This window comes from Drosophila rhopaloa, unplaced genomic scaffold (genome assembly GCF_018152115.1).
Source record: "Drosophila rhopaloa isolate 14029-0021.01 unplaced genomic scaffold, ASM1815211v1 contig_182, whole genome shotgun sequence".
Taxonomy (NCBI): Eukaryota; Metazoa; Arthropoda; class Insecta; order Diptera; family Drosophilidae; genus Drosophila; species Drosophila rhopaloa.
Window position 1 is genome coordinate 7,658 of NW_025335064.1, and position 27,489 is coordinate 35,146.

Genomic DNA, 27,489 nt, shown 5'->3' on the forward strand with positions numbered 1-27,489 from the left:
CTAGAGCTCACTACATTTGTGATAAAGGGCTTTAATAGTAAAGCATTTAACTCTGTAAATAACTTACTTCTTGTTCAAAAACTTGACCTTTTAGGTTTTCCAATTGATCTTCTTAAATGGATCTCAAGTTATCTGAATGGCAGGTCACAGAGGATGGCAGGTCTTTGGATGGAATAACACTTGTAAACGATCTTGGAGTTCTCTTGGACCCTAAACTAAAATTTTCAAAGCATATTTCGTCCATGGTTAATAAAGCCAGAGGAGTGCTTGGATTTATTAAGAGGTGGTCAAAAGAATTCGATGATCCTTATTTAACTAAAACTTTATTTATTTCGTTAGTCCGTCCGATTCTGGAGTATGGGTCTCCCGTCTGGAGTCCACAATACGGAATACATATTGGTCGTAATAAATCAGTACAAAAAATCTTAATTTACCTTCTTATTCTAGTAGACTTCTGTTGATTAATTTAACCTCCCTAGCCAACCGTAGAACGATGCTTGGTACTGTCTTCATTTATAACCTTATACAAGGTGATATTGACAGCCCCGACTTCGTAAGTCGGCTAAACTTTTCTGTGCCAAGTAGATTAACTAGAATTTATATTTTCCTAATATTACATCATTGCAGATCAAACTATGCTTTGCATGAGCCTTTCAGAGTATTAGGTTCTGACTATAACAGACTTTATCCTATAATCTCAAATCTTGACTCTCTGCCGCTCCTAAAACGATTAATACTAGCTTCATTGGCACAAAATTGATCTTTCTATTACTTTTTCCCAGACTTTTACCTATATTTCTTTATCTCGCGTATATCTTCTCGCGAATCGTGCCGTACGATACACGGCTGCCCCCCTCGGTCGGTTAAGCGGGTAAGAGGGCCGTGGGACTCCGCGCAAAAAAAAAAAAGTTTAGGTCAATATTTACATAAATTCACTTAAGAATAGCGTTAAAATAAAAAAAAAAAATTCAAGTACAATTTATTATGCCGCAGTGTAGATATATACATTTTTTTTACAAAGGATTACGAAAATTAATTGTTATCCGTCCCAAAACTGGATAGTGAGATAAATTGATTTTAAGAATGCTATGATGTGTTTAGAAGAAGCAATCCATCAATTACCCATAACTTATAACACACATTGGAGAACGACACGTTCATAAACAAAACAAGAGAGAACGCTATAGTCGAGTGCCTCGACTATTATATACCCGTTAGTCAGCTAAACAACTTAATATAAATATACCTTCTTGCGTTTTTTTTTTTTAACATAATGTGAATTATAGTGACCACAGGAAAAAAGGACACTTATGTTTTTGAGTGCAATAAATTGACTAGAAATATTAAACATATATACTTATATTGGCTAAACACATACATTCTTAAATAGTATTATGTATATTAAAGTCTAAATGTTTGCACAACACGAGTAACGGATATAGCGAATATCTTTCTTTGAAAGGAGTTATCTTTGCCGGGCAATTGCAACTGTGTACAATGTAAACACATACATATGTATATGCTTACATACATACACTCATACGCCATTGTTTGACTCAGACCTCCAATTTGGCTAACTTGATTTGATTTGCATAGTTCTTGGGATATAGTTCGGTATTGACAAATGAAAACCATCGCAATTTCCTTTAATAGAAATCCTTATCGAGAATTAACGTTGACTCTGTTGAGCACCAGGGCCATCTGTTCCAAAGACATCCGTTAGAAGGCGCCATGAAAGGCGGAAATGTAGGCGCTAGCCAGGCATAAGCGTTAAATGGGTTTTTGGGCGTTAGAGTGGGCGTGGCAAACTTTTATTAGGCCAATCGATATTTATTGACGAAACAAATACATATCAATTAAAATTTTCATAATATCATCAAAACTGTGGCCACATCTTGTGGCTTGTGGGCGTCAGAGGGGGCGTAGCACCATTTTGAAACAAACTCCTAAAATCTACATGCAAATGCCAATCTTCTAGCTTTTATAGTTTCCAAAATCTCAGCGTTCATACGGACAGACAGACAGACAGACAGACGGACAGACAGACGGACAGACGGACAGACAGACGGACAGACAGACGGACAGACAGACGGACAGACAGACGGACAGACAGACGGACAGACAGACGGACAGACAGACGGACAGACAGACGGACAGACAGACGGACAGACAGACGGACAGACGGACATGGCTAGATCGACTCGGCTAGTGATCCTGAACAAGAATATATATACTTTATAGGGTCGGAAACGCTTCCTTCTACCTGTTACATACTTTTGCACGAATACAATATACCCTTTTACTCTACGAGTAACGGGTATAAATAGATTGAAGGTCAATTTTAAAAACGAGGACAATTACTTTCGGAGGACTTTAGTTTTACCACGAATTCGAAATTCATTATTTTTCTTTGTATTGGCGTACGGAAAACAAGCAAGAATGTTAAGTGATATAAAAAATTTTAATTTAAATATTCTCAAATTTAATAAAAACTAGAAGGGAAGATATCTTCGGAAAGCCGGAGTTTATATACCCTTGCAGTTATTACAAAACGACTACATTTTGATTTTTATGCATAAAAACAATAATGCTATGTCGATTTTTGCGCTGAATTTCGCCATCGTTTCTATGGCAGTGTAACGACCTGATTCTTTAGTTTTTCGCTCGTGAGAGGTTGTGAGTTCGTTCCACAAAATTTATATTATGTGATTGACCGTGTTCTGGTTTATTATTTCTCTTACTATATATATATTGCCACTGCTACTACATACTTATTGCTACTGCTTCTCTGCGGCGTCGCTCCTGACCTGCTGTTCCGGGTGTCTGAGATCGTGAAGGCTCCACAAAGAACCTGGATGTTATGCGAACCTCCCCACCGGGGCCGGCAAGGTGTATCGTCTAGCAGGTGAAACAACGTTTCCCTTATCGCCTAGCCACCTTTATCGCAGGCTCCCGAAGTTCAGTCTGGACTTTGTCGGTAGGGTGAATCGCCTAGCAGGTATAACTGGCTTTTCCCTTATCGCCCAGCCACCTTTATTGCCTGACACCGCGCAAGGGTTTGACCACGTCCTAGCACCGTTGGATCTCCGCTTTGAAGCCTCTGACTTGTAGACTTATCGTCGTTCGGCGTCTCGACTTTGCGATCTTGATCCTTGGGAACTTGGGGTTTGACTTTGATTCTCGCACTCGTACTGTCTTTTGAGCTGGGCTTGCGCCATCCTTTTATAGGCGCTGAAGAGCCCATTATTTCCATATGATATTGTTGTCCGATTGTGACAAAACAAAAAGCGTAATTCTGATATTGTAAATAATTACTATATCTCAAAGGAATATTTTTATAAATAGAAAAACAGCTAATTAAAAATATTTTTTTAGTTTTTATATTTATTAATTTTTAAATTTTTTATGGGAGCCATATGATATAGGTGTTTTAATTCAATTAAAACCGTAATTCCATAGTATTTAAATTTTACCAAATCCCAAAGAAAAAAAATGAAAAACAACAAAGTTATAGTTTTTGAATTTTTTTCCGATTGTCCTATAAACTAATTTATTCTACAACTAATATAAGTGTAAACAGGCAAAGGAATTGAAAAAAAAAATGGACATTAAGATAAGGACAATATAAAACATTATTAATCGTGCAGAAACAGAAAATCGGCTGCATCTAAACACATCTGGATGCAGACCGACAGAGCTTACCAGTAGCGAAAAATAAAAAATTAGAAAATAGAAACAAATTAAGAAAAATATTAACGTTGGTTTTGTATCGACCTTGTAAACAATAATTGTAGTGTTATTGAATTACTCGAGGTCATACGTTGGTTATATTTTAATTTCTTCTTAAGTGGAATAAATCGTTGTGTTATAGAAGAAATTAAAATATAACCAACGTATGACCTCGAGTAATTCAATAACACTACAAAAATATTAACGATAATCCGCAAACTACACGTAGTCAGTTGGCATTGGAATTAAAAATGACTGCAATATAAGAAAAGTTATCAATACTTATGACTCATATCATTACTCTTAGCCAGAAAGAAGCCTTTGCTTTTTGCGATCAACATCGAAAGACGGCCGCTGGGTTGGTTGGTTAAGATGGGTTTGACCGCGACCTTGGACCGTTGGTTTTGATAAAACTAAAAGCGTAATACTGATTGATAAATAGAAAAACAGCATTAATTTTTTTTTAATTTTCCAATGGGAGCTATATGATATAGATGTCCGATTTTAATTTAATTAAAACCGTTATTCCATAATATTTAAATATTAGCAAATCCGAAAGATCAACAAAAAATAATTCAAAACAACGACACTATACTTTTTTACAAGCAGATAGATTTAAAACTGAGAGACTAGACCACTTAAAATTAGTTTCCTGCATGGGAAAAGTCTTAAAGGTGTATTAAACCAGAAAGGAGGACACGCAAAATGTTAGCTGTAAAATTAGTTTGGCAGCAATACCGTCTTGAACTTTCATTTACTAACTGCGCAAAATACTGTATCAGCATACACTCACTCGCTTATCTCTAAGGACACCCCCAAAATATTTAAAAATCCAACTTTAATCAAAAATTCATGTATGTATTTAGGTCATTCTTTTTTCAACAAAACTATACTTTGTCTTTAATGGCGCAATTTTTCCACATACATATGTATATTAAACAATGGGTTTTTTATTTTAAATTTTAAACATAACACTACGAATGATTTGGTCTCGGAAATTTAGTGTTCATTGATGGTCTCATTGATGCTAAGATGTATTTAAACATTTTAAAAGACAACTTTCTGCAAAGTGCAGGTAACTTGGGAATACTAGATCGATTTAGATTCTACCAAGATAACGACCCCAAGTACACAGCTGGAAATGTAAAGCTTTGGTTGGTCTGAAACTGCCGCCTCATAATCAAAACGCCAGCACAGTGATCAGACTTGAACGTAATTTCAAAACTTGTGGGATATTTTGGACCTGGAGATGATTTGAAGGTCCCTTATTGGAGGAGTGGCGTAAAATTCCCGTATAAGCCCCGAAAAATTGGTCGAATCTATGGGAAATAGATTGATAACCGTCAACAAGAAGAAGGGCGGTCAAACGAAATATTAAAATTAAGAAATAATAATAAGCGAAATAAAAACTACTACTAACTACTACTTTTTAGTTTTTATATGAAATATAGTTTTGTTTCAAGGATTTAGAAAATAGTTATTTGTAATTTTAATAAAGTAAAATTTTGTTTAATGTCTGCGCGAAATAAGCTTCGAGCCATTGTATGTTCGTCACTGTACATAAATTATGTTTAGTTATCACTGTGTATTTTATTTAGTCACATAACGGCAACCTAATTACTTACATTCTTCTTAATATTTTAATAACTCTAGATTCAATGAGAACCAGTTTCGTAGGAATCAGTTAAAGATGGTCGTACTTAGTTTATTATTGTGTAAATTGCCACCTTTAATATGCAAACAGCAAATTATTTAAAATCATATAATGTTAACTTTGATATCATTAAAATGGAACGGCGCTAAAATTATAATCGGCTTACACCGGCCGTACAGCCCTTTTACACTGAAACGGCGACCTTGCTGTTTAAAAAAACACAGTTTGTTAAGCCTAGTACTCAGTCATCAGAGAGAGCGAGAGGCAAACAGCTAGCGCACACTTTTCGTCAGGCTTTTTTTCCCCTCGGTACTCAGATCGACGAAAAAAATACCAGAAAATTTCATAGCGTTGCCAGTCTGCTGAAAGCGAAAAGAATAAAAATATAATCTTTTGGCGTGCGCTTCTCACTAAACATTTTAAAAAATGGAGGGAAAAAATCTAAAAACCCCAAAAGTCGATTGCAGGACTTTTCTTGTAAGAGTGTTAATCTTTTAGGGTGCCTCTCGTCAGAGCAAAGTGTTTCTTAGGTAAAAGATGTTCGAAAACAAACACAATAAAAAACGTAGAAAAATCGCCTGTTAGAAGTGCAGCTGTGAACTTTAAATTACCAAATAATTATTAGTAAATAAAAAAAACTGTTAAATTTAAATGGTATTGTTTATTAATTTCTTTGTGCAACGGCATACTTGGGTTGCCAAGGTAGTTGAAAATATATTTTAAAGGCTCTTTCCCGCAAATACGATTTTTGAATTTAAACTGCTTGTCAACAACCCCAGCTGATTGACAGTACGATCGTAGCACACTGGAAAGATTAAAGTTTTTAGGCTAGCGAACTCATTTTTCGATCTCACTACTAGGCTTAAGAGAGTACAAAACAATGAGACATAGACCAAAAAAATGCTGTGTTTCGTTTGATGCTTGAAAATAGGGACAGGGGAAGATCGGGCAGTTATTCTACATTTAGAATTGCATTCGTGTACTTAGAATATTTTCGCCACAGAGCCGCAGCGAAACGCCTTTATTGTCCCCTGTGCAAAACCAATGCCTTAATTATAAATTCTAAGGATTCGAGGTCGATTCTCGCCAAAGACATTTTATCTTTTTTTATTGCAAAGTTAACTAGGACTTTTTGTAAAGAAATTCGTTGAAGAAAATATCATGTTGCGCAATTTTAAGCTAGTTATAATTAATTATCAATTATTATTTTTTTGCGAGTTCCATAAAAACTTTTTTTTACAATATGAGGCTTTTTAAAAAACACAAACAAGTACACAATAATTAAACATATATTCTCTTTAAAAACATCAGAAAAAAAACATAAAATCCAAATTAAAATAATTAAAATCTAATAATATTTATAAAAAAACACAAGCATTAAAACCAAAAATATAAAATAAATTAAATAATTAAAATCTAAAAACAAATATAAGGTATAACACCAATTATAAAAACAAATTAAATGAAAGAGAAGACTACACATTAAAAAAAAAAACAAAAATAATCAAAAATATTTCTTAAAAACTAGAAACAAATTTTAATACATAATGTAATATTGGATACAACCTTAAAAAATAATACTAAAAAAACAAGAAAAATTACAATCTCCATAAGCAGCATGTGCAGAGCCATCCGGTGCCAAGGCCAAGAAGACAGCAGACTCACCACCGAGGCATTCGCCGCGTGGCCACGAATCAGCAAATGATTGCGGCGGATACCTCCTGAATCCGGCCCAGGCCTGACACAGATGCGGAGGTCCACACCACTGGGCTAATGAGTGCCGAAATGAACGGCTCACCTTCTGATGCCGATGCGGAAAAGTAGGAGTCCGGACTGTTCAGGATCAAAAAACGCCCAGTGACCAGACCCTATTCCATAGTGTTCAGTGCAAATATTAGGCCACGCTGGATACCGGTGCCTCGGCAAGCTTCATCAGCGAGGAGCTGGCGGACAAGCTGCATGGGGGGTCGGAAACAAGAGAAGGCAAGTACGGATGGCAGACGGTCGGTGCGGGAAGATAAACTAGCAGCTAGAGATCAACATCGGATTTGGCACAAAAAACTTGTCTATGGAGCTTATGATTTTACCAGGACTGATCGACGCCCTGGTGTTAGGATGGAATTTCCTCACCAGGATCGGTACCGAAGTCGAGTGCGCCGGACACAGCATGTTGATACCGGCAAAGGGCAGACACAGAGGATGGCTGGAGGAAAATCTTTCGATTCCCAGAAAGCAGAAAGGGCACAACCAACGTGGCAGTACACATGATCACCATTGTGGACGATCAACCAGTAAAACAGCGGTATTGCCATAAAATGCAGTGTGAGATCAACGACAAAGTAGACGAGCTATTGATAATAGGATGTACGGCATGGCTTAGCGTATCAGGACGATATTAACGTCTTCGGACGGACTCCAGAGGAGCACATGCGAAACCACAAGGAAGTGTTCAGGAGCGGGCTGCGAACCAGAAAGTAAGCGCTAAGAAGTGCAAATTCTTCAAAAAGGAAGGTATCGGCGATTGCATTGCTTAAGCCCCCGGCAAACATTAAGGAGCTTCGGCAGTATTTGGGAGACGCGTCATGGTACAGGCGTTTTGTGCGAGATTTTGCCACTCTGCTGCATCCGCTCAACGCCCTTCTCCAGAAGACAACAAAGTGAGAGTGGACAGACGACCATCAGCAGTCGTCGAATAAATTTTAGCATACCCCGATTTCACTAAGACGTTTGTGCTGCAGACCGACTCCAGCGATTACAGACTCGGTGCTATTCTCACACAAAATTCCGACCAAGCCGAGCGTATTCCAGACGGTCCCTCAATGGATCAGAAAGGAAATACTCGGCAACTGAAAAGGAATGCTAGGCAAGTGGGCCAAGCAATTAAAGCCGTACTTGGAGGGTGACTGTCGCGGCAGCTACTGCCAGAAACGTGTCGAAGGTTAAAGGCAAAGCATATGAACAAAAATAACAGAAGAAAGCAGTGTAACTAGATAAGTCACATGAGAAGTAAGATAGCCCAAAATCACTCACTCACCATGACCTGCCGACGGCCGGTCGACGATTTTGAGGGTTGCAGCCAGGTACCATTGTCCGGGAATGCACTTCAAAATTAGAAAGTATGTGCAGAATTGTGAGAGTTGCCTGCGGTACAGACCTAGTCAGCTTTAGGCGGAGGTGCCATGGCCTACGGTATGCGCAGATTTCGTCGGACCGATACTTCGTTCTAAGCACAGGAATGCGATGCTTCTGGTGCTGATAGATCGGTTCTCAAAGTAGACAGAACTACGGAAGCGCTAAAAAAAACGAGCGGATTCTCGATTCTTCGAGATATGGCGTGCACAAGGTTCTGATTACCGATGAGTACAAGTCACCAGAACCAGGCGTTCAAAAGATTATTGGGAGAATTAGGTGTCCGACACCAGTTAACAGGCTCGTATACGCCCAAGAAAACCCGACGGAGTCAGCGAACACGACGAGAAAACAATGAACTCCCAGTTCGCCGGGGCAGACCAAAGGACATGGGTCGAAAAATGGCTGGAGCTGCAGTTGGCACGTGAACACAGAGTCCACAGGAGACATGCCGGATTTCGTCACACAGGGGAACCCAGGTTACCAAACTCCTTTTACGACGAGGAAACCACCGGCACGGGAGGGCAACCATAAACTGCGTCAGAAAACGCCTAGGAACTGAATAAAATATTTGAGATGGTCAGACGAAATATGGAGAAGGCGGCGCAGGATCAGGCACGCCACTACAATCTCCGGAGTCGCCCATGGAAACCACGTATCGGGGACACAGTCTGGGCCAAGGAGCTCCATTTGTCCAAGGCATCAGAAGAATTTGCGGCGAATTGGCACCAAGATATGAAGGTCCGTTTAAAATTATACATTTAGACTTGACTGTTATATGTAAATTGCGGCCCGTAAGCACCGGCTAGGAGCGAACCGCACACATCAGCCAAATAAAGCCGCAAAATATTGATGGGCAAACTCCGCATGCGGAAGAGAACATATAAAGGGCACACAGTAACCCATGCAAAGGGAGAGGACGATACGCGGTATCGATCTCACCCGCACACAATTAAGCAGCGTAAAAGCGGGACAGGGAGGGTCAAAAGCTGTGGATACCGCTCCCGGGTAACGCACACTAAGGCTCGTCAGAGTCCCCTTGCCGGAGGGAGAGAGTCCAAAGGATAAACAGAGCACCATTACCGGTGCGGTCCGCCGCAAACAACGGAACCAAGTAGGCACCGAAACCAAGGCTTTGTAAGCGGGTGAGAGGTGATGGACCGGCTTATTCAATTACAGACGTGAAAATGAGTACGAGGAAAAGCCAACCGGAACAAGTTCGTTAGGTGAGGGGTAGCGTCACCAAACAACAATCTGCGGCGAGATGAAGGTGGGACTCCGGTTCCGTGCTTTAGTTGCTGGCGTCTGCTTTGGTGTCACAATCCCCGTCACCGGCCAGCGAAGTGGAGGACGACGGCATGATCTCCGATGTGAAGCTGCCAGCGGACGACCATTTCGGCGCCCGCGCAGTGGCAAGGGCAGCGGCCGCGGACAAGGAGTGGCAAAATCGGTTGGATCGGGCTGAGGAGAAGAGGCCAGCCGCCGTCGCAGTCGATGCCGCAGTCGATGCCGCAGTCGAAACCGCAGTTGATCATTTTTCTGCCAATGAAGTCAGTACTAATCGTTTTACGAGCGGCAGAGAGTCAAGATTTGAGATCATTGGAAAAGTCTATTATAGTAAGAACATAATACTCTGAAAGGCTCATGCAAAGCATAGTTTGATCTACGATGATTTAATATTACGGGAATATAATTTCTAGTTAATCTACTTGGCACAAAAAAGTTTAGCCGACTAACCAAGTCGGGGCAGTCAATATCACCATGTATAAGGTTTTAAATGAAGACTGACCAAGCATCGTTCTACGGTTGGCTAGGGAGGGTAAATTAATCAACAGAAGTCTACTAGAATAAAAAGGTAAGTTAAGATTTGCATCCCAGTTAAGGCGCCGTAAAGCAAAATGAAGAAAGTTTTTTTGTACTGATTCAATCCGACCAATATGTATTCCGTATTGTGGACTCCAGACGGGAGACCCATACTCCAGAATCGGAAGCACTAGCAAAATAAATAAAGTTTTAGGGACACAAGGATCATCGAGTTCTTTTGTCCACCTTTTAAGAAAACCAAGCACTCCTCTGGCTTTACTAGCCATTTAGGAAATGTCATTAGAAAACTTTAGTTTAGGGTCTAAAAGATCGGTAAGATCGTTTAAAAGAGTTTATCTAGCCAAAGAGCTGCCATTTAATGTGTATATATATATATATATATGTATATCGGATTGACCCGATAAAAAGTCATCAGCTTGCACTTGGAACCGTTTAAATTTATTAAATTATCTCGGCAAAAGTTTTGAAAATGATCTAGATCGAAATTTAAGTCTTAATGGCAGACAATGTCCTTATACTGCTAGCACAACTTTACATCATCTGCGTACATAAGTACGCGAGAATGACTTATGATTGATGGAAGATCTTTAATAAATAATGAAAAAAGTAATGAAAAGACATCAGAGTTATGCCGAGAAGTGGACCTAAATACGGCTTAAGTTTTTATTATACCACTGAACATTAAAGCCTAGTATCCAGATCGACGAAAACCGTACGCCAGTCATGAGAGAGAGCGAGAGGCAAACAGCTGGCGTTCACTTTTCGTCGGGCATTTTTTTCACGTCGGTCCCCTGATCGACGAAAAAATACCAGAAAATTCCATAGCGTTGCCAGTCTGCGGAAATGAACTTTGAGTGAACACTAGCGAAAAGATTAAAAAATTTAATCTTTTGGCGTGCGCTTCTCACTGAACATTATAAGAAATGGAGGGAAGAACTCAAAAAACTCACAAAAGTCGAATGCAGGTGTTTACATGTGAGGACAAAATAACATTAATACCATCTGGGGTGCCTCTTGTCAGAGCAAAATGTTTTTTAGGTCCAGAATGTATGAAAAAACACAACAAAAGTGCAGCTATGAACTTTAAATTAGCAAATAATTATCAGTAAATTAAAAAAAACAACTGTTAAATTTAAATTGTATTGTTTTTTATTATCTTTGTACAGCGGCAGACTTGTCTTGCCAAGGTATTTGATAATATCATTTAAAGGCTCTTTCCCGCAAATACGATATTTGAATTTTAACTGCTTGTCAACAAACCCAGCTGATTGACAGTACGACCGTAGCACGCTTAAATCTGATGAAGTCTCGAAACTTTGGTCACACTGGAAAGATTAAAGTTTTTACGCTAGCGTAATCATTTGTCGATCTGGATACTAGGCTTAAGCGAACAGAGAATATTAATAAATAGCAAAAACAGATTGGGAACCGATATTTTAATATTTCTTATAAAGTTTGTTCCTTACATTTCCTAAAAAGTACATTTCTTATGTGTGTCAACTCTTTGCTACACCGAGGTTATTTATTGGAGATTAACGGATAATACTACCGATCACAGAAATTCAAAAATGACTAATGCAGTGTAAAACACGTTAAGGGCATCATGGGTAAAGACCAATTAAAGCCAGAAATAAAATTATTCAGAAAGTCTGCCTTGCGAAAACAATAAATTCTTTGAGATTTCTTTCATTACGGACCCGTTGTCGATAGTCACTTTAATAGAAGTATGATATTGATCTTCAGGTTACGTAAGTGGTGCTACCCTGGGCAGAAACACAACTTCAGTGGCACGAGATATAGCTTAGTACTCAAATCTGTTTGTCAGATATGAGAGAGAGCGAGAGCTAAACAGCTAGAGAACTCTTTTCGTGAGGCCCTTTTATCACATCGGTACTCAGATCGACAAAAAATGCCAGAAAATTGCATAGCGTTGCCAGTCTGCTAAAATGAACTTAACGGGTGAAAGTTCAGACTACAGCGAAAAGATTAAACTATTTTATAATTTTTAGTATCTGTTGTCAGAGAAGAGTTTTGCTTATGTCAAAAATGGACGGAAAACAAAACAAAAAACCCAGCAAATGACCTGCAAGAACTAAGGGCATATATTGATTAGTAATTTTTTTGTAAAGTGCCAGACATGTCTTGCCAAAGTAGTTAAGAATATCCTTTAAAGGCTCTTTCCCTCAAATAAGATGTTTAAATGTTAACTGCTCGTTAACAAGCCCAGCTGATTGACAGTACGACCTTTGCATGCTCTTTACTGATTAACTCTCAAAAGTGCTGTCACACTGGAAAAATTAAAGTTTTATCGCTGGCGTAGGGAGTTCGTATCGGCATAAATATTATTATAATTAGTATCATAACTTGGCGTTAAATTACACATAGCTTGATAAAGACACTCTGCTAATTATATATATGAATTACTTAATACTTACAATTAATAAGTGAATGCGTGTTTTCAGAGTTTTTAAGTAAACTCAGAGCTTAAAATCATTTGAGCTTTGACCAAAATGCAAGAACGAAGTGTAAACTGCATATTATTCTTTTTTTAAATTATTCTCTGTGTCTTTACTAGCCATTCCATTTTCATCGCGACCTGATCGACGCTATATTGAGTCCAAGTTCAGCGTTGCTGAAATGAAAATGAAAAGCAGCTGATAATCTAAACATTCACTTGAACATGGGTACGTGTTCATATGATTCTATACATGTAAATTACTAAATATATTTGTTACTTTTAAACGTCATATTTTTCTAAGCTGATTAAAGAAAAAAGTTAGTTCCCTGTTGTATATGGCTGTTAGAGTAATTTAAGAAGGACTTTTGTGTGTATACATACGTATGTACTTGGTACTAACCCAAAAAGGTAAACTTGAAAATGTTTTATTATTTGTATACACAATTAATGGGGTATTAATGGAAAAGTAAAGTGGCTTAATTTGTAAAGAGGTACCAAAAAAGCTTCAATATACCATAATTGTGCAATTAAATGCAGTCAAAAAAGTTTAAGTACACTTAAGAGCTCGCTAATATTTGGTTGAACCTTCTTTTGGAGAAGTAACTGCTAGTAGACGTCGGAGCATACTACAGTGACAAACTTAATTATTGGCACAGCAAGTATGTTAAACTTTGAGGCTATTTTTCTTCTTATAATATGCTGATATTAAAATAAAACAAAATATTTTTAGATAGAATCATTAATTTTATGTTAAATACAAGTGACTTCATTAATTTATCTTTTATAAATAATTTATGAAAAAAAAACCAAAGAATGGTCCAAATTTGCCTGAACAAAATTATTGGCACACTTAAGTTTTAATTAACTATTTTGTTAAAACTTTATCGATTTGGCCCTTTTTTTAAATTTTAGATTTTAAAAGTCAAAAACAACCTTTTAGTGCAGCGAAATTTATATCTGAGTATGCCAATCGATTTTTAGGTCCTTTCAACCTTCACGTATGATTTAATAATCGTTTCCCCAAGCAAAGAGCTTATGTTAGAACCCTTTTCAAGCCGATGGATTTTTTCTAGGTTCAATTCGTTTGTAGAAACCATCATGCAGGGCCTGAAAAAAGGCTGTTGGGTGAATATCCTTACCAAAGTCCTTCTTATTATCAACTTCTATACGTGTTGAGGAGATCTGGGGGTTGACATTGTCCTTTTATACGATCCTTACGCTTTCCTGGCCTCTTAAAGCCATGGATTAGCCAGTGTGCCCTGCATTTTGCAATTGCGTGGGTCCTTTAAAATGTAGCAAAGGACTCCGAATGGGAAAAATGGCTTCTGGGCATCCTTTCCCCAATGTTGACTTTTAATTTGCATTGATCCTGCTTATTAAATTTTAATTTTTGGACACATGCGGTTGATTTTATGTTTACCTTGTAAAGTCAAACCACTTTTCCTTTATTTTAAGGCACTAAAACCATTTTAGCTATAAAATTAATCATTATACCATTAAGATTATAGAGGCAAATCTGAAATTTAAAAAAAAGGGCCAAATCGATAAAGTTTTAACGAAATAGTTAATTAAAACCCAAGTGTGCCAATAATTTTGTTCAGGCAAATTTGGACCATTCTTTGGTTTTTTATTTTTAATAAATTATTTATAAAAGATAAATTAATGAAGTCACTTGTATTTAACTCCGGAAAAACAATTAGCCAATCAGTCGAAAACGTTCGAAAAAAAAAATAAGCGCGAGGTTTTGCGTTTCGCGATGCAAATCGCATATCGTAAACTAAAGTTTTAATTAATTAAATAATTAATCTTTACGCACTAACTATAAACAAATGAGTAGACGAAACCCGTGAAAAAATTCAGAGAGAACAAGACAAACGTCGTCTCTCTTTGGCCCGTAACAACGCCTATTTTACGGTGACGAGTAATACTCTAGAACCGAAAGTGCTTGAAGGTGCAAGTTTACTGACCGCCGAAAACCAGAGAGCTAACTCTTGCTCTCCCGCCCTGCTCTTCACCGCTCGAACGCCATGGAGTGAGCAATGCAAGACTCCAACAGAGCTTCTGCCGCCTAGCGCAACAACAACAGAAACTACTACGACTACTACAACGGTCTCTGTCGCCAACAATGCAATAACGACTCCACCCTCTTCTTGTGCTGCGGGTAAAGCAACAACACAACCAAGTGCAAAAATCGGTGCAAACGGCAAAAACAAAGCTACGGTAGAAGAAGTGACAATTCTGCAAGCGGGTTCGGCCATTCAGACAGGCATGGATCGCTACATTAATATCTCCAAGCGCAAGCTAACACCCCCAAAAAACTCGGACGGCAATAAGCCCAAAATAAATCGTTCCAGCAAAGGCCCCGTAAATCCCGGCCATTAGATGAAAACAGATTTTCCATTCTGGCGGAGCCTGAAACAGAGTCTGAACAATTAGCCCCAAGGAAACTAAAGCCCCCACCTATTTTTATTCGGGAGAAGATCTCGAATGCCCTAGTCAACAAAATAGTTGAGCTTGTCGGAAAAGATAACTTTCATGTTATTCCGCTTATGAAAGGGAATATAAGCGAAACTAAACTCCAAACCAAAACCGAAGACGATTTCCGAGCAGTGTCGAAGTACTTAAACGATGCCAAAAAGAATTACTACACGTACCAGCTGAAAAGTTGCAAAGGTTTGCAAGTTGTGCTTAAGGGAATAGAACCCGATGTGACCCCCTGCGAAATTACAGAGGCCTTAAAGAAAACGGTTTTTGCGCAAAAAATGTTATAAACATTATGAACAAAAACAAGAAGCCGCAACCACTCTTCAAGGTCGAGCTGGAGCCAGACAGCAGAACTTTGAAAAAAAACGCAGTGCACCCGATCTACAAGTTGCAGTACCTTCTGCACCGTAGGATCACAGTGGAAGAGCCGCACAAACGGACCGGACCAGTGCAATGCACAAACTGCCAGGAATACGGTCATACCAGGGCTTACTGCACCCTCAGGTCACTATGTGTAGCTTGTGGAAACTGCCACGGCTCCGAACCCTGCCCTGCCAACAAGGAAGACTCTCTCACTAAAAAGTGTGTAAACTGCCAAGGAAACCACACAGCTAACTACAGAGGCTGTCCAGTCTACAAGGCGATGAAAAGTCGGATGCAACGAGCAACAACGGCACGCTCCCTGAACACACAAAACACTTACATCAGATCACAAACGACACCGGAAGTTTTCTTCGCAAAAGCAGCCAGATCATCATTTGGCCCTTCAATTACCACCAACGGAATTTCTTACGCCAGTGCTCTAAGATCAGGCACAGCTCACATAGAGCCGAAAGTTGATAACATCCAGCAGGCCATGGGACAGCCACAAAGTAACATGGAATCTATGATGATTACTTTGCAACAAAATATGATGGAATTTATGTCCTTCATGAAAACCACCATGCAAACCCTTATGCAAAACCAAAATATCTTACTACAAATGCTTGCAGCTCAGCAGTCCAAATAAACCATGCCTAGCCTTCGAATAACTCTGTGGAACGCCAACGGTGTTTCACGGCATAAACCTGAAATAACTCAATTTCTGAACGAAAACCACATCGACGTTATGTTGCTGGCAGAAACGCATCTCACCAGCAAATATAACTTTCAAATACGGGGATACACGTTCTATGGCACAGATCATCCAGATGGTAAAGCGCATGGCGGCACTGGAATCTTAATACGAGACCGCGTCAAACACCACTTTCACCAACGGTTTGCTAAAAATCATCTGCAAGCTACATCGATAAAATTACAGTTGGGCAACTGCAACCTTGCCATTGCCGCTGTCTACTGCCCACCCCGCTTTACAGTCTCCGAAGACCAATTCATGGACTTCTACAATTCGCTTGAAGAGCGATTCATAGCAGCAGGAGATTACAACGCCAAGCACACGCACTGGGGATCCCGCCTTGTGACCCCCAAAGGAAGGCAACTATATAATGCACTCATTAAAACATGCAACAAACTGGACTACGTTTCACCAGGCAGCCCTACATACTGGCCTACAGATCCTAGAAAACTACCTGATTTAATTGATTTTGCTGTGACAAAAAACATCTCTCGTAATCTAATATCTGCAAAATCGCTTTTGGATCTATCATCGGACCACTCACCAGTGCTAATAACTCTTCTTCAAAGCCCTGAATTAATCGAGCACCCTCACAGGCTGACGTCGCATCGAACCAACTGGCTGAAGTTCAAAAAGTACGTAAGTTCCCACATTGAACTAACTCCACAGCTCAACATCAAGGAGGACATCGACTGCTACGCCGATGCCCTGGAGTCTGTACTCGTCGCAGCAGCCAAAGTCTCAACACCGCAAGGGAGGGATGGGCACACACACCAACACAAAACTAACCATGAAATCGAACAGCTTGTTCTGGAGAAAAGACGTTTGAGACGTACTTGGCAAACCAGCAGATCACCATCCTCAAAACAAAGTCTTAAAGAAGCTGGTCGCAGACTTACCAGGGCTCTAAGGCAAGAAGAAGAAAAAGCACAACGCCAGTACATTGAGAAACTTTCACCCACCAGCACTAAGCATCCCTTGTGGAGGGCCCACCCAAATCTAAGTGCGCCGGCCGAAACAGTAATCCCCATAAGAGACTCTTCAGGCAGCTGGGCCAGAAGCGACAAAGACAGAGCTTGTACATTTGCTTTACACCTTCGAAATGTTTTTCAGCCAAACCCTGCAACTAATTCATTCGCACTACCGTCGCCGTCAATTCGAATTGAATCTGAGACGGAGCCAATTCTGTTTCAACCAAATGAAATTGCAAAAGTAATCAGCGAGCAATTGAAACCAAAAAAGGCCCCAGGCGGTGATCAAATAACTCCCAAAATGTTAATCGAACTTCCAAACTGTGCAGTTGAGGTTATTTGTAAACTCTTCAACGGGATTACACGACTTGGCTATTTCCCAAAAAAATGGAAAAAATCGGTAATCATAATGATCCCAAAGCCAGGGAAAGATCACACAATACCAGCTTCGTATAGACCGATAAGTTTACTCTCGTGTCTGTCAAAACGGTTCGAAAAATGCCTTCTGACGCGCATCATTCCATATCTGAAAAAGCACAACGTTATTCCAGCACATCAATTTGGCTTTCGAGAAAGCCATGGAACAATAGAGCAAGTCAACAGATTAACAACAGAAATAAGGACTGCATTCGAGCTTCGGGAATACTGCAGTGCGGTATTCCTTGACGTTGCACAGGCTTTCGACCGAGTCTGGCTTGATGGCCTTATCCATAAAATCAGAACGATCCTGCTAGGAAACAGAAACTTTAGAACAGAGCCTTCGCCGTGAGATGCAACACCACAACATCCGATGACTACGCTATAGAGGCTGGAGTTCCCCAAGGTTGCGCCCTTGGTCCAACTCTATTTCTCCTCTACACCGCAGATATTCCCACGAACGAGCGGCTAACTACTTCTACATTCGCAGACGATACCGCGATCATAAGTCGGTCCAAATGCCCAACTCAGGCAACAGCACTACTAGCTGATCATCTCGTTGTAGTGGAGAGGTGGTTATCAGACTGGCGTATAAAAATAAATGCACAAAAGTGTAAACACATAACGTTTACTCTTAACAGACAAACGTGTCCCCCGCTAACCCTGAATAACACTCCACTTCCACAAGCTGACGATGTAACGTACCTTGGCATCCACCTAGACAGGAGACTTACATGGCGGAGACATATCGAACCTAAGAAAATTCACCTAAAACTAAAATCAAACAGTCTCCATTGGCTTTTAAACGCGCGCTCCCCCCTCTGCCTGGACTTCAAGGTCCTGCTCTACAATTCAACGCTTAAGTCAGTCTGGACCTACGGCTCCCAATTGTGGGGCAACGCGAGCAGCAGCAACATCGACATTATTCAGCGAGCACAATCAAAAATCCTGAGAACTATCACTGGGGCACCTTGGTATGTTCGGAACGACAGCATCCACAGAGATCTTGGCATTCTACCCGTAAAAGATGAAATATCAAAACAAAAAGCGTCCTACCACACCAAGCTAACTTCTCATCCAAACCAGCTCGCCAGGGGCCTAGCCAGGGCTTCCATCCGGACCCGATTGCAACGCAATGACCTTCCAGCTCAGCAATAGTTATTAGAGCCCCTAAATTTTCGCGCCAGTCACCTTGACTGTCAGATAGCTTTTTAATTTAAGATTCTATATACTTATTGTTAGTCTCAATTCAGAGAAGATCCAATAAATAAAATGCAAATGTTAAAAAAAAAAAAAAACTTGTATTTAACGGAAAATTAATGATTCTATCTAAAAATATTTTGTTTTATTTTAATATCAGCATATTATAAGATGAAAAATAGCCTTAAAGTTTAACATGCTTGCTGTGCCAATAATTAAGTTTGTCACTGTATGTACCAACACGTTGGTGTTCTTTTCTCAATCTTTTTCTAATCAGACTGCAAATCTGTCTCAAGGGGCTCTCTTGATGATATTTTGTGTTTTCGGATCCTTTTATCTAACAAATTCCCAAACGTGCTCAATAAGATTGAGATCTCAGGACTCAAGACTGTATGCAATTGCTTGCAATTGTAGAGCAGCCACTGCTTGACCAAACAGGAAGTGTGTTTGTGGTCATTGGCCTGTTGAAACCGTAGTCTCATTTAAGTGGAGCTGGGTCACTCTTTAAGGTTATCCTTTGAAATGTTGAGGTATAGATGCTTGTTTATAAGCACAAGTTTTTCAAATCAAGCTGTCCCAAAACACCCCCAAGCCATCACATTACCGCCGCGCCGCTATACAATTGGTTTTAAAATTTTAAGCCATATCAACCAAAAATTTTAAATTTTGACTTATTACTCCAGATAACAAAATGATTCCGGCTCGCTTACAAATTTTTTAGCGAAATCCATCCTCTTCCTGTTTACCAAGGAAATCAAAAGCCTCCTAAGAAGTGTTCGTGGGTTGTACCCACGTACATTTCGAAATATTTTCTCCTGTATTTTAGGTGCTGAATTTTTTTTATTGGCCTTTACTGAGCCTAAAAGTCCTAACAGTCAATCTTGGTTTTACTTGAAATGTTCCAGAGTTCCTGTAGGAGTTAATAAAAGTTTGCCCGCTGGATGGAGGACTTTGAAATAAAATGATGATTTCAAATTATTTTTCGCTTCCTCGACCTATCTTGACCGCCTACTCCAGCAAAATCAAATGAAATTATCTTAAAATGCATAAAAAAAAAACCAGCATCAGAATTGGAAGAGAAATTCCAAGGAAACAGAGAGAAACTTTTTTTCGGAGTTTTTTGCCATTTATTTGTTTTTTCTGAATATAATGTTCATGATTTTAATTAATTTTATATATATATGAAAGATTATGTTATTAGAAAAAAAAATTTTTGAATACTAATATTAATTAATACATATTTTGAACAAAAAACACTGAGGTAAGAAGTATACTTAAACTCTTTTGGTCCACTGTATTTGTACATACCTAAACTTAAAAGTTCCAAACCTGACAAACAATTTTTTCTAATATATAATATTTTTTTTAGATATGTATGTAAATATAAAATTCGAATGCATATTTTATAGCCGTGCTGAGATTTTCACAATTTCAGCTCGGTGAAACATTGTCGACTCTACAAAGTACGGTGGCTCGCAGCTTATAAATTAGGAATATTATCATGTTTCATAACAAAAAACAATCTTTCTAGTCATAAAAAAAAACAATTACATAATTAAAAAAAATGATAACAGCCTTTTTTCATGTCACAGCTTGTTTTGTGCAGCTTATTTAGTTTAACTTATTATTTTTAATTGATTTAATTTCAGCAATGAAAAGCTGACTTTTAAAGTGATAAAGCCTAGTACTCAGATCGACATACGAGCTCGCTAGCGTAAAATTTTAAAATTTCCTCACAAGTAACCCTGCAGTCGATTTTTTAAAATGAGTGAGAAGCGCACGCCAAAAAATTTAATTTTTTATTCTTTTCGCTAGGGTTTATCAAAAGTTCATTTCAGGTGGTTGGCAAAGCGATGTAATTATCTGGTATTTTTTTGACGATCTGAGTATCGAGGTAAAAAAAAAACCTGACGAAAAGAGTACGCCAGCAGTATTCCTCTCGCTCGGTCTCATGACTGACGAACAGTTTTCGTCGATCTGAGTACTAGGCTTTAGTATATAACTCGAATCGGGCGAGAAGGGACGACTATATTTTATAAAATAAAATTGAATTACAGCAATCGGAAAATAAATGAAAGAATATTAAAAGTTCGCGGTTTCTTAAGGGGGTATATACCTTTTTTTGTCGGAAAAAAGGGAAGTTTGAATTTTTTTATGTATGTAACTATTGTTTTTATTAAATGAATGATTATATTTTCTGAAAGTTTAGATTGTTGACAATGTTTATGCAAACATTTTTGAAAAAATATTTAATAGTTTTTAAGGTGTGGCTGTTTCCCTTAAACGCCTTTTTTTAAGGGCCTTGCGGTGATAATTCCCCAGGACAAATGGGTCAACTGATACCGAAAAAATAAAAATATTTCATTAGTTTAAAATAGTATCCTGTACTTGAACGAACGTTTTAAAATTTTTTTTTTTATGTATACGGGAACGTTTAATGCAAAAAATGACGTTTTTGGACGCAAAAATTCTTACAAAACTATCTATTTCGGCGAAATAAAAATTTTTACATGAAAAAACGATCGTTCAAGTACTAATAAAATTCATTACGAACATTTAAAAAAAAAATTGAAGAAAATCGGTTCAGTAGTTTTTCGCCAATCCATATCACCGCAAAGTCTTTTTTTAAAAAAACACCATTTCGAGATATTCGCGTTTAAAGTCTCAAGTTTGGGTTTCGGCGGGGACGAGGCGCGCGGCTAGAAGCGCTGTAACTTTTTCTACTGCTCAAAACTCTATGAAAATTTGGGAAAATGTTCTCAAGAAGTTGTTCTTTAAGATAAAGCAAAAAAAAATTTTCGATTTTTAGAAAATGAAAAAGGTATATACCCCCTTAACAGGTTCTGGTACCAGAGTCGGCGTAAACGAACAAAAACCCATCTTAATGGATGAAATCGTTGCCCAACGGGCAAACATATCAAATACCATCCCGGAATTCAACGGCCAAAAATTAAATCTTCAAAGATTTAAATGGTCAATTTAACAATAGGACCATTCGAGGTAATTAAATCAAAAATAGTAGGGTCAACCTTATTAAAGGTTCAAAATGAAACTACTACTAACAGGATCATACAAAAACTTATAAAAACTATTATTAAAGAATCATTGTATTTAGTAAAGGCAAATATAGTAATAGTAAATTGCCGAAAAGTGCACCTCAGAAATCGAAAATTTAATAAAGTTACTTCAAGCCTCGTATATTTATGTGGGATTACCAGCCGAACACGCTCATAAATTTAGCACCAAAGAAGTAATTAACACAATGGTTACAAATTGGGAGCATGGCATCCTAGAAGCAGGAAACGTCTCAACTATGAATGAAGCAGTCAGAAATTACATACAAATAAGTACTGAAATGACTGGCAGTTCAAATTCAATAATGTACACTCCAAGAGGGCAACCCTATCACGGTAATAACTACATACATACATAGAAAATTATAGCGGAAGAGGTTAATACCAAAACAATGGTTATTACCGAAACAATGGGTATTACAACCAAAATTATAAGAACCACATCAATAATAACAAGGAAGGAAAGCTAGCTTCGGGCGGAGCTGAAGTTGATATACCCTTGCAGAATACTCTGTAAAATATATTTTCCAAAATTATTTATATGATGCATTCTTAATAGTCATAAAAACTCCCAACTTCCTAACTTTAAAAACATATGGCAGCTATAGGATATAGTCGGCCGATCCTTATGCAATTTGGTAGGTCGAATTGATTGGCCAAAAATAAAACCTATAGAAATTTCCAACTTTCTAACTTTACAAACACCAAAGTTATGGCATTTCCGATCAATCAGTTATATGGCGACTATAGGATATAGTCGGCCGATCCCGGCCGTTCCGACTCAAATACTGAGTGCAAAGGAAAGAAGGGTGCAGAGTTTCAATTCGATATCTTTAAAACTGAGAGACCAGTTTGCGTAGAAACAGACAGACGGTCAAACAGACGGACATATTTTTTCATATAGCATCCTGTTCCTGCTATATGCTTAAATTGAATTGAAAAACGTACAGGGTGATCCATCTTTCGTGTCGGTATGTAAACGCTGAATAACTTTCACTTTTACCAACCGATTTAGTGCAATTTTTGCCAAGGATCGCACACCGAAACAACGCGCTGAAATAGTGGCACTTTACATCGAAAACAGTCGTTCCGTTGTATTAACTCAACGTGCATATCGGAAAAAATATCGAGGAAGAAAGGAACCATCTGACGATATGCGTCGAATTCTTGGCGATTTGGTCGCGAAGAACGAGTGCAGAAATTGAGCGTTTTCGGTACCAAACGAGATTTGACTTTTCGTAGGCCCAAATGGTCTTTCAAAATGGTTTTCACAGATCCTTCTGATATTCCGATCATATCAGTAAGGTCTCTAACAGTCAACCGACGATTTTTGAGCACTAATTCCTTCACTTCATTGACGTGTTGGACATTGAAAACTACTATTGAAGCCTTTTATCACAAATGTAGTGAGCTCTATAAAAAACAGTCTATTTACCGGGTTCCGAAGGATTTCCAGGCTGCGTGCTTAAATACTGTGCTGAAACTCTGTGTAGACCTCTCCAAAAATTGCTTACCTTGTCTTTGAAAACTTTTCATTTCCCACTTATTTGGAAGGAGTCATTTGTAAATCGAATACAAGCGATCTACGACGACAAACCTCTTGGAGCTAACGTCTTTTGTAATAAATGGCTTTTGATTCAGTAAATCACTCGCTTCTTGTATTGAAGCTTGTATTAGAGTTTCCATGTGATCTTCTAACATGGATCTTAAGTTATCTCAGTGGTAGGACTCTACGAGTCCTCTTTAAAAACTCTATTTCTAATTTGATCCGAGTTACTTCAGGCGTCCCACAAGAAAGCCACCTTGGCCCACTTCTTTTTAGTTTATTTATAAACGATCTCCCTATAGTATTAACATAGTCGCGTGTCCTCATGTACGCAAATAACGTTAAGTTACTTCTGCAACATAAAAAAATTTCTAGCAGTTCAGACTTACAATCGGACCTAAATGCTTTTCAAACATGGTGCTGTGAATATCTTTGGAATATAGCGCTAAGTGTAAAGTAATGAAATTTTTATACCCTTGCAGAGGGTATTATAATTTCAGTCAAAAGTTTGCAACGCAGTGAAGGAGACATTTCCGACCCTATAAAGTATATATATTCTTGATCAGCATCACCAGGAGAGTCGATCTGACCGTCTGTCCGTCCGTCTGTCCGTCCGTCCGTTTCTACGCAAACTAGTCCCTCAGTTTTAAAGCTATCTGCTTGAAACATTCCCAAAAGTTGTCTTTCTATTGCAGGTAGTATATAAGTCGGAACGAGCCGGATCGGGCCACTATATCATATAGCTGCCATATAACTGAACGATCGGAAATGCCATAACTTTGGTGTTTTTAAAGTTAGGAAGTTGGGATTTTTTATGAGTATTAAGAATGCATCATATGAATAACCGATCCGATTTTGGAGAATATAATTTAAAGAATATTCTGCAAGGGTATATCAACTTCGGCTCCGGCCGAAGTTAGCTTTCCTTTCTTGTTTAGAGTGAACCCACGTATACTTAAGTTTTGTGATCATATTACTTCCATGCTGAATAAAGCCAGGGGAGTACTTGGATTTATTAAAAGGTGGTCAAATTAATTCGATGATCCCTATGTTACAAAGACTCTACTCTCCATTTCACTAGTCCGTCGAATCCTGGAGTACTGTTCAGCAGTTTGGAGTCCTCAGTATGGTGTACATATAGACCGGATAGAGGCTGTGCAAAAGAACTTTTTATTATTTGTTCTACGGGGCCTAAACTGGAATGCAAGCCTCATTTGACCATCCTACTCTAGTAGACTTCTCCTAATTAATCTACCATCCTTATTAAACCGTAGAACGATGCTTGGCACAACTTTTATTTATAAACTTATTAACGGGGATGTGGAGACTCCCGAGTTATTGGGTCGCACAAACTTCTCTGTGCCTAATAGAATTACCAGGAACTATGTTCCTTTTACTTTAAATATTTGTAGATCTAACTATGATATGCAGGAACCGTTTAGAGTACTGTGTAACGACTATAATAGACTATACCATGTTATTTCTAATACCGACTCTTTGCCAAGCCTAAACAAAATTAGTATTGGTATTAGTCTGTCAGCTTCTAATTTGTCTTTTTTCACTTCTTGCGATCTCGTACGCTCATTGGGGAATAGGTCTCCGCGCGTAACGAATATGTTTTCTTCTGTAAATACTAGGTAAGTAACCTCCTTGACCTGCAAAGAAGGTTATGGTTCCGTACGGTGCGTTCATATTTAGGCAAACATACCAAATTTCAGTGCGATACTGCCCTTAGTTTTGTTTTGACAGCTGATTGTTGTTGTTTGGCATCATGTTGAATATGGACAAAAACGATTTTCGTTCTCTCATAAAACATTATTTTTTGAGAGGCAAAAGGCGAAGGAAACAAAAGAAAAATTGGACAAATACTATGGGGCAAATGCTCCGTCAGATTACACCGTGAAATATTGAGCAGTTCGAAAGAGTGTTTGGACTTACTGACGCGGAATACGGCGGACTTTTGGCGTCGATTGGTAACTGTTAATGAAACCTGGATCCACTATTACACAGAGGGAACAGAATGAGTGCCCGGCAATGGACCAAAGCCGGAACGAGGGCTGCGAAGCGGCCGAGGGAGGCTCGATGGGTCGGAAAGGTTATGGCGTCAGTTTTTTGGGATTGTCATGGCATACTCTTCGTGGACTACCTCGAAAAAGGAAAAACCATCAACAGCGAGTATTACTGTGCATTGTTGGAGCGATTGAAGATCGAAATCGCTGCAAAACGACTTCACATGATTTGAAAAAACTTTTGTTTTTGGCAAGACAATGCACCGGAGCACAAGAGCGTTGCAACCACGGCTAAAATAAGTGACTTAGGGCTCCAATTGCTTCGGCATCCACCTTATTCACCCGATTTGGCTTCGTTTCTGCTTCTATTGAATCCAATGCTTCATCTAATGTGCTGTTTTCCATGCACGTCCAGATTACACACAGTTGGTGTTGCGATTGTAAACAAAGTTCGAAGGTTGCTAGGGCATGTTCTTATGCCTCCTCGTGAAACTACGAAACCTAAATACTCTACGCTTTCTTTAAAGAAATTAGATTTTTCACGGGAAACCCTCTTGTTGGCCTCATATAATTTGTCCAAGGCCCATGCTATGTGTTTCACATGATCGTGCATATTTTCTGAAAAAATAATTACGTCATCCACATAGACATAGCATGATTTCCCTATTTGTTCTCTGAGCACATCATCGATGGCTCTCTGAAAAATGCTGGGCGCATTCTTCAATCCAAAGGGCAGTCTGCAAAATTCATATTTCCCATTTCCTACTGAGAAGGCTGTTTTCTCTCTGTCGTTTTCGGCGATAAGTATCTGGTGGAAACCAGAAACCTCCCTAAATTTGCCAGGATAAAAACAACATTCGGGATAGGGTATTTGTCGTCTATTGTCTTTAAGTTAAGTTTTCGGAAGTCTATTACTAGGCGTTTTTTTGTGTTTCCCTGCTCATGGGTCCCTTTTTTATCTACAACCCAAACAGGGTTGTTATACGGAGACCGAGATGGTCGGATTATGCCGTCTCGTAACATGGCTTTTGTTTCTTTATTTACAAAGTCGGACACACCCATCGGGTATGGGTACAATTTTGAATATATTGGGTCTTCGTTCTCTGTCCGGATAGTACCAATGATATTAGTATTGTAAGGCAGCGCCTCGTTCGGCTCTGCGAATACGCCTGTGCGATATCCCAACATGTCCTGGAATTTTTCTGAAATTTCCTGGGGTACCTCAATATCCTCAACCTTTGTAAAATTAACATTTGCACATTTTAAAAATTTAATTTCTTCCGCACTGCTATTAGTTATTAATTTCTTGTCTTTTAGGTCGAGTACGACATCAGTGTTTTTTTTAGTAAGTCTAGTCCGATTATTCCATCAAAGGTCGTTAAGTTCGGTAGTAAGAAAAATGTTGTAGTTGTGTTAAAAAGGTGCATCATGCATTTTTTATTTATGGTGTTGTGACCGTGGATTGATTTTACAGAAAATGGTTTATTTACGTAAATAATGTTTTTTAATTCTTTCATAGGCTTGATATAATTTTTGGAAGCCCCTGTGTCTATCAAAAGTTTGATTTTCCTCCCTGCGATATCCCTTTCTATGAATGGGAGCAGGGAGTTATGCCTAAAAAATTTATTTCGTCATATTCTACAAGGTCATCGTCTACATCTTCTACTTCTTCCTCTGCTACTGTAGGGTATTCGTCATTGTTTTCGTTCGATAAATCGTTGTCTAACGCTAAATGGTTTATTCTTTGGTGTTTCGGTCCTGTGTACCTAGCGCTACTATTATTAGGTCTTTTACTTGCCAGTCCCTGGTTATTGTAAGCGTTCGCTGGAAAATTTTGTGGACTTGTCTGCCATTGACTGTTTTGGGGCTGTCTTTGAAAC

At 38.7% G+C, this 27,489-nt stretch overlaps 1 protein-coding gene and 1 long non-coding RNA gene across 9 annotated transcripts in view; one reads left to right on the plus strand and one right to left on the minus strand.

The window, feature by feature from the left end:
• Positions 1-4,590: 4,590 nt before the first annotated feature.
• LOC108041564 lies at positions 4,591-5,598 on the minus strand. The gene is made up of 2 exons (XR_001769157.1): positions 5,355-5,598; positions 4,591-5,048 (listed from the first exon to the last, which is right to left on the minus strand). It is a non-coding gene; the product is annotated as an uncharacterized LOC108041564 (long non-coding RNA).
• Positions 5,599-12,984: 7,386 nt separating this feature from the next.
• Positions 12,985-27,489, plus strand: part of LOC108039043 (sialin) — a 155,540-nt gene continuing 141,035 nt past the window's right edge. For 2 of the 8 annotated variants that reach the window (XM_044459240.1, XM_044459241.1), the window contains exon 1: positions 12,986-13,202. Coding sequence is in view for 3 of the 8 variants with exons in the window: in XM_044459236.1 (XP_044315171.1) it covers positions 13,178-13,202 (25 nt within the window). In the remaining 5 variants the exon portion in view is untranslated. Of the gene's footprint in view, positions 13,203-27,489 lie in introns of all 8 variants that reach the window. The other 6 variants (XM_044459237.1, XM_044459239.1, XM_044459236.1 and 3 more) reach the window with 6 other exon arrangements.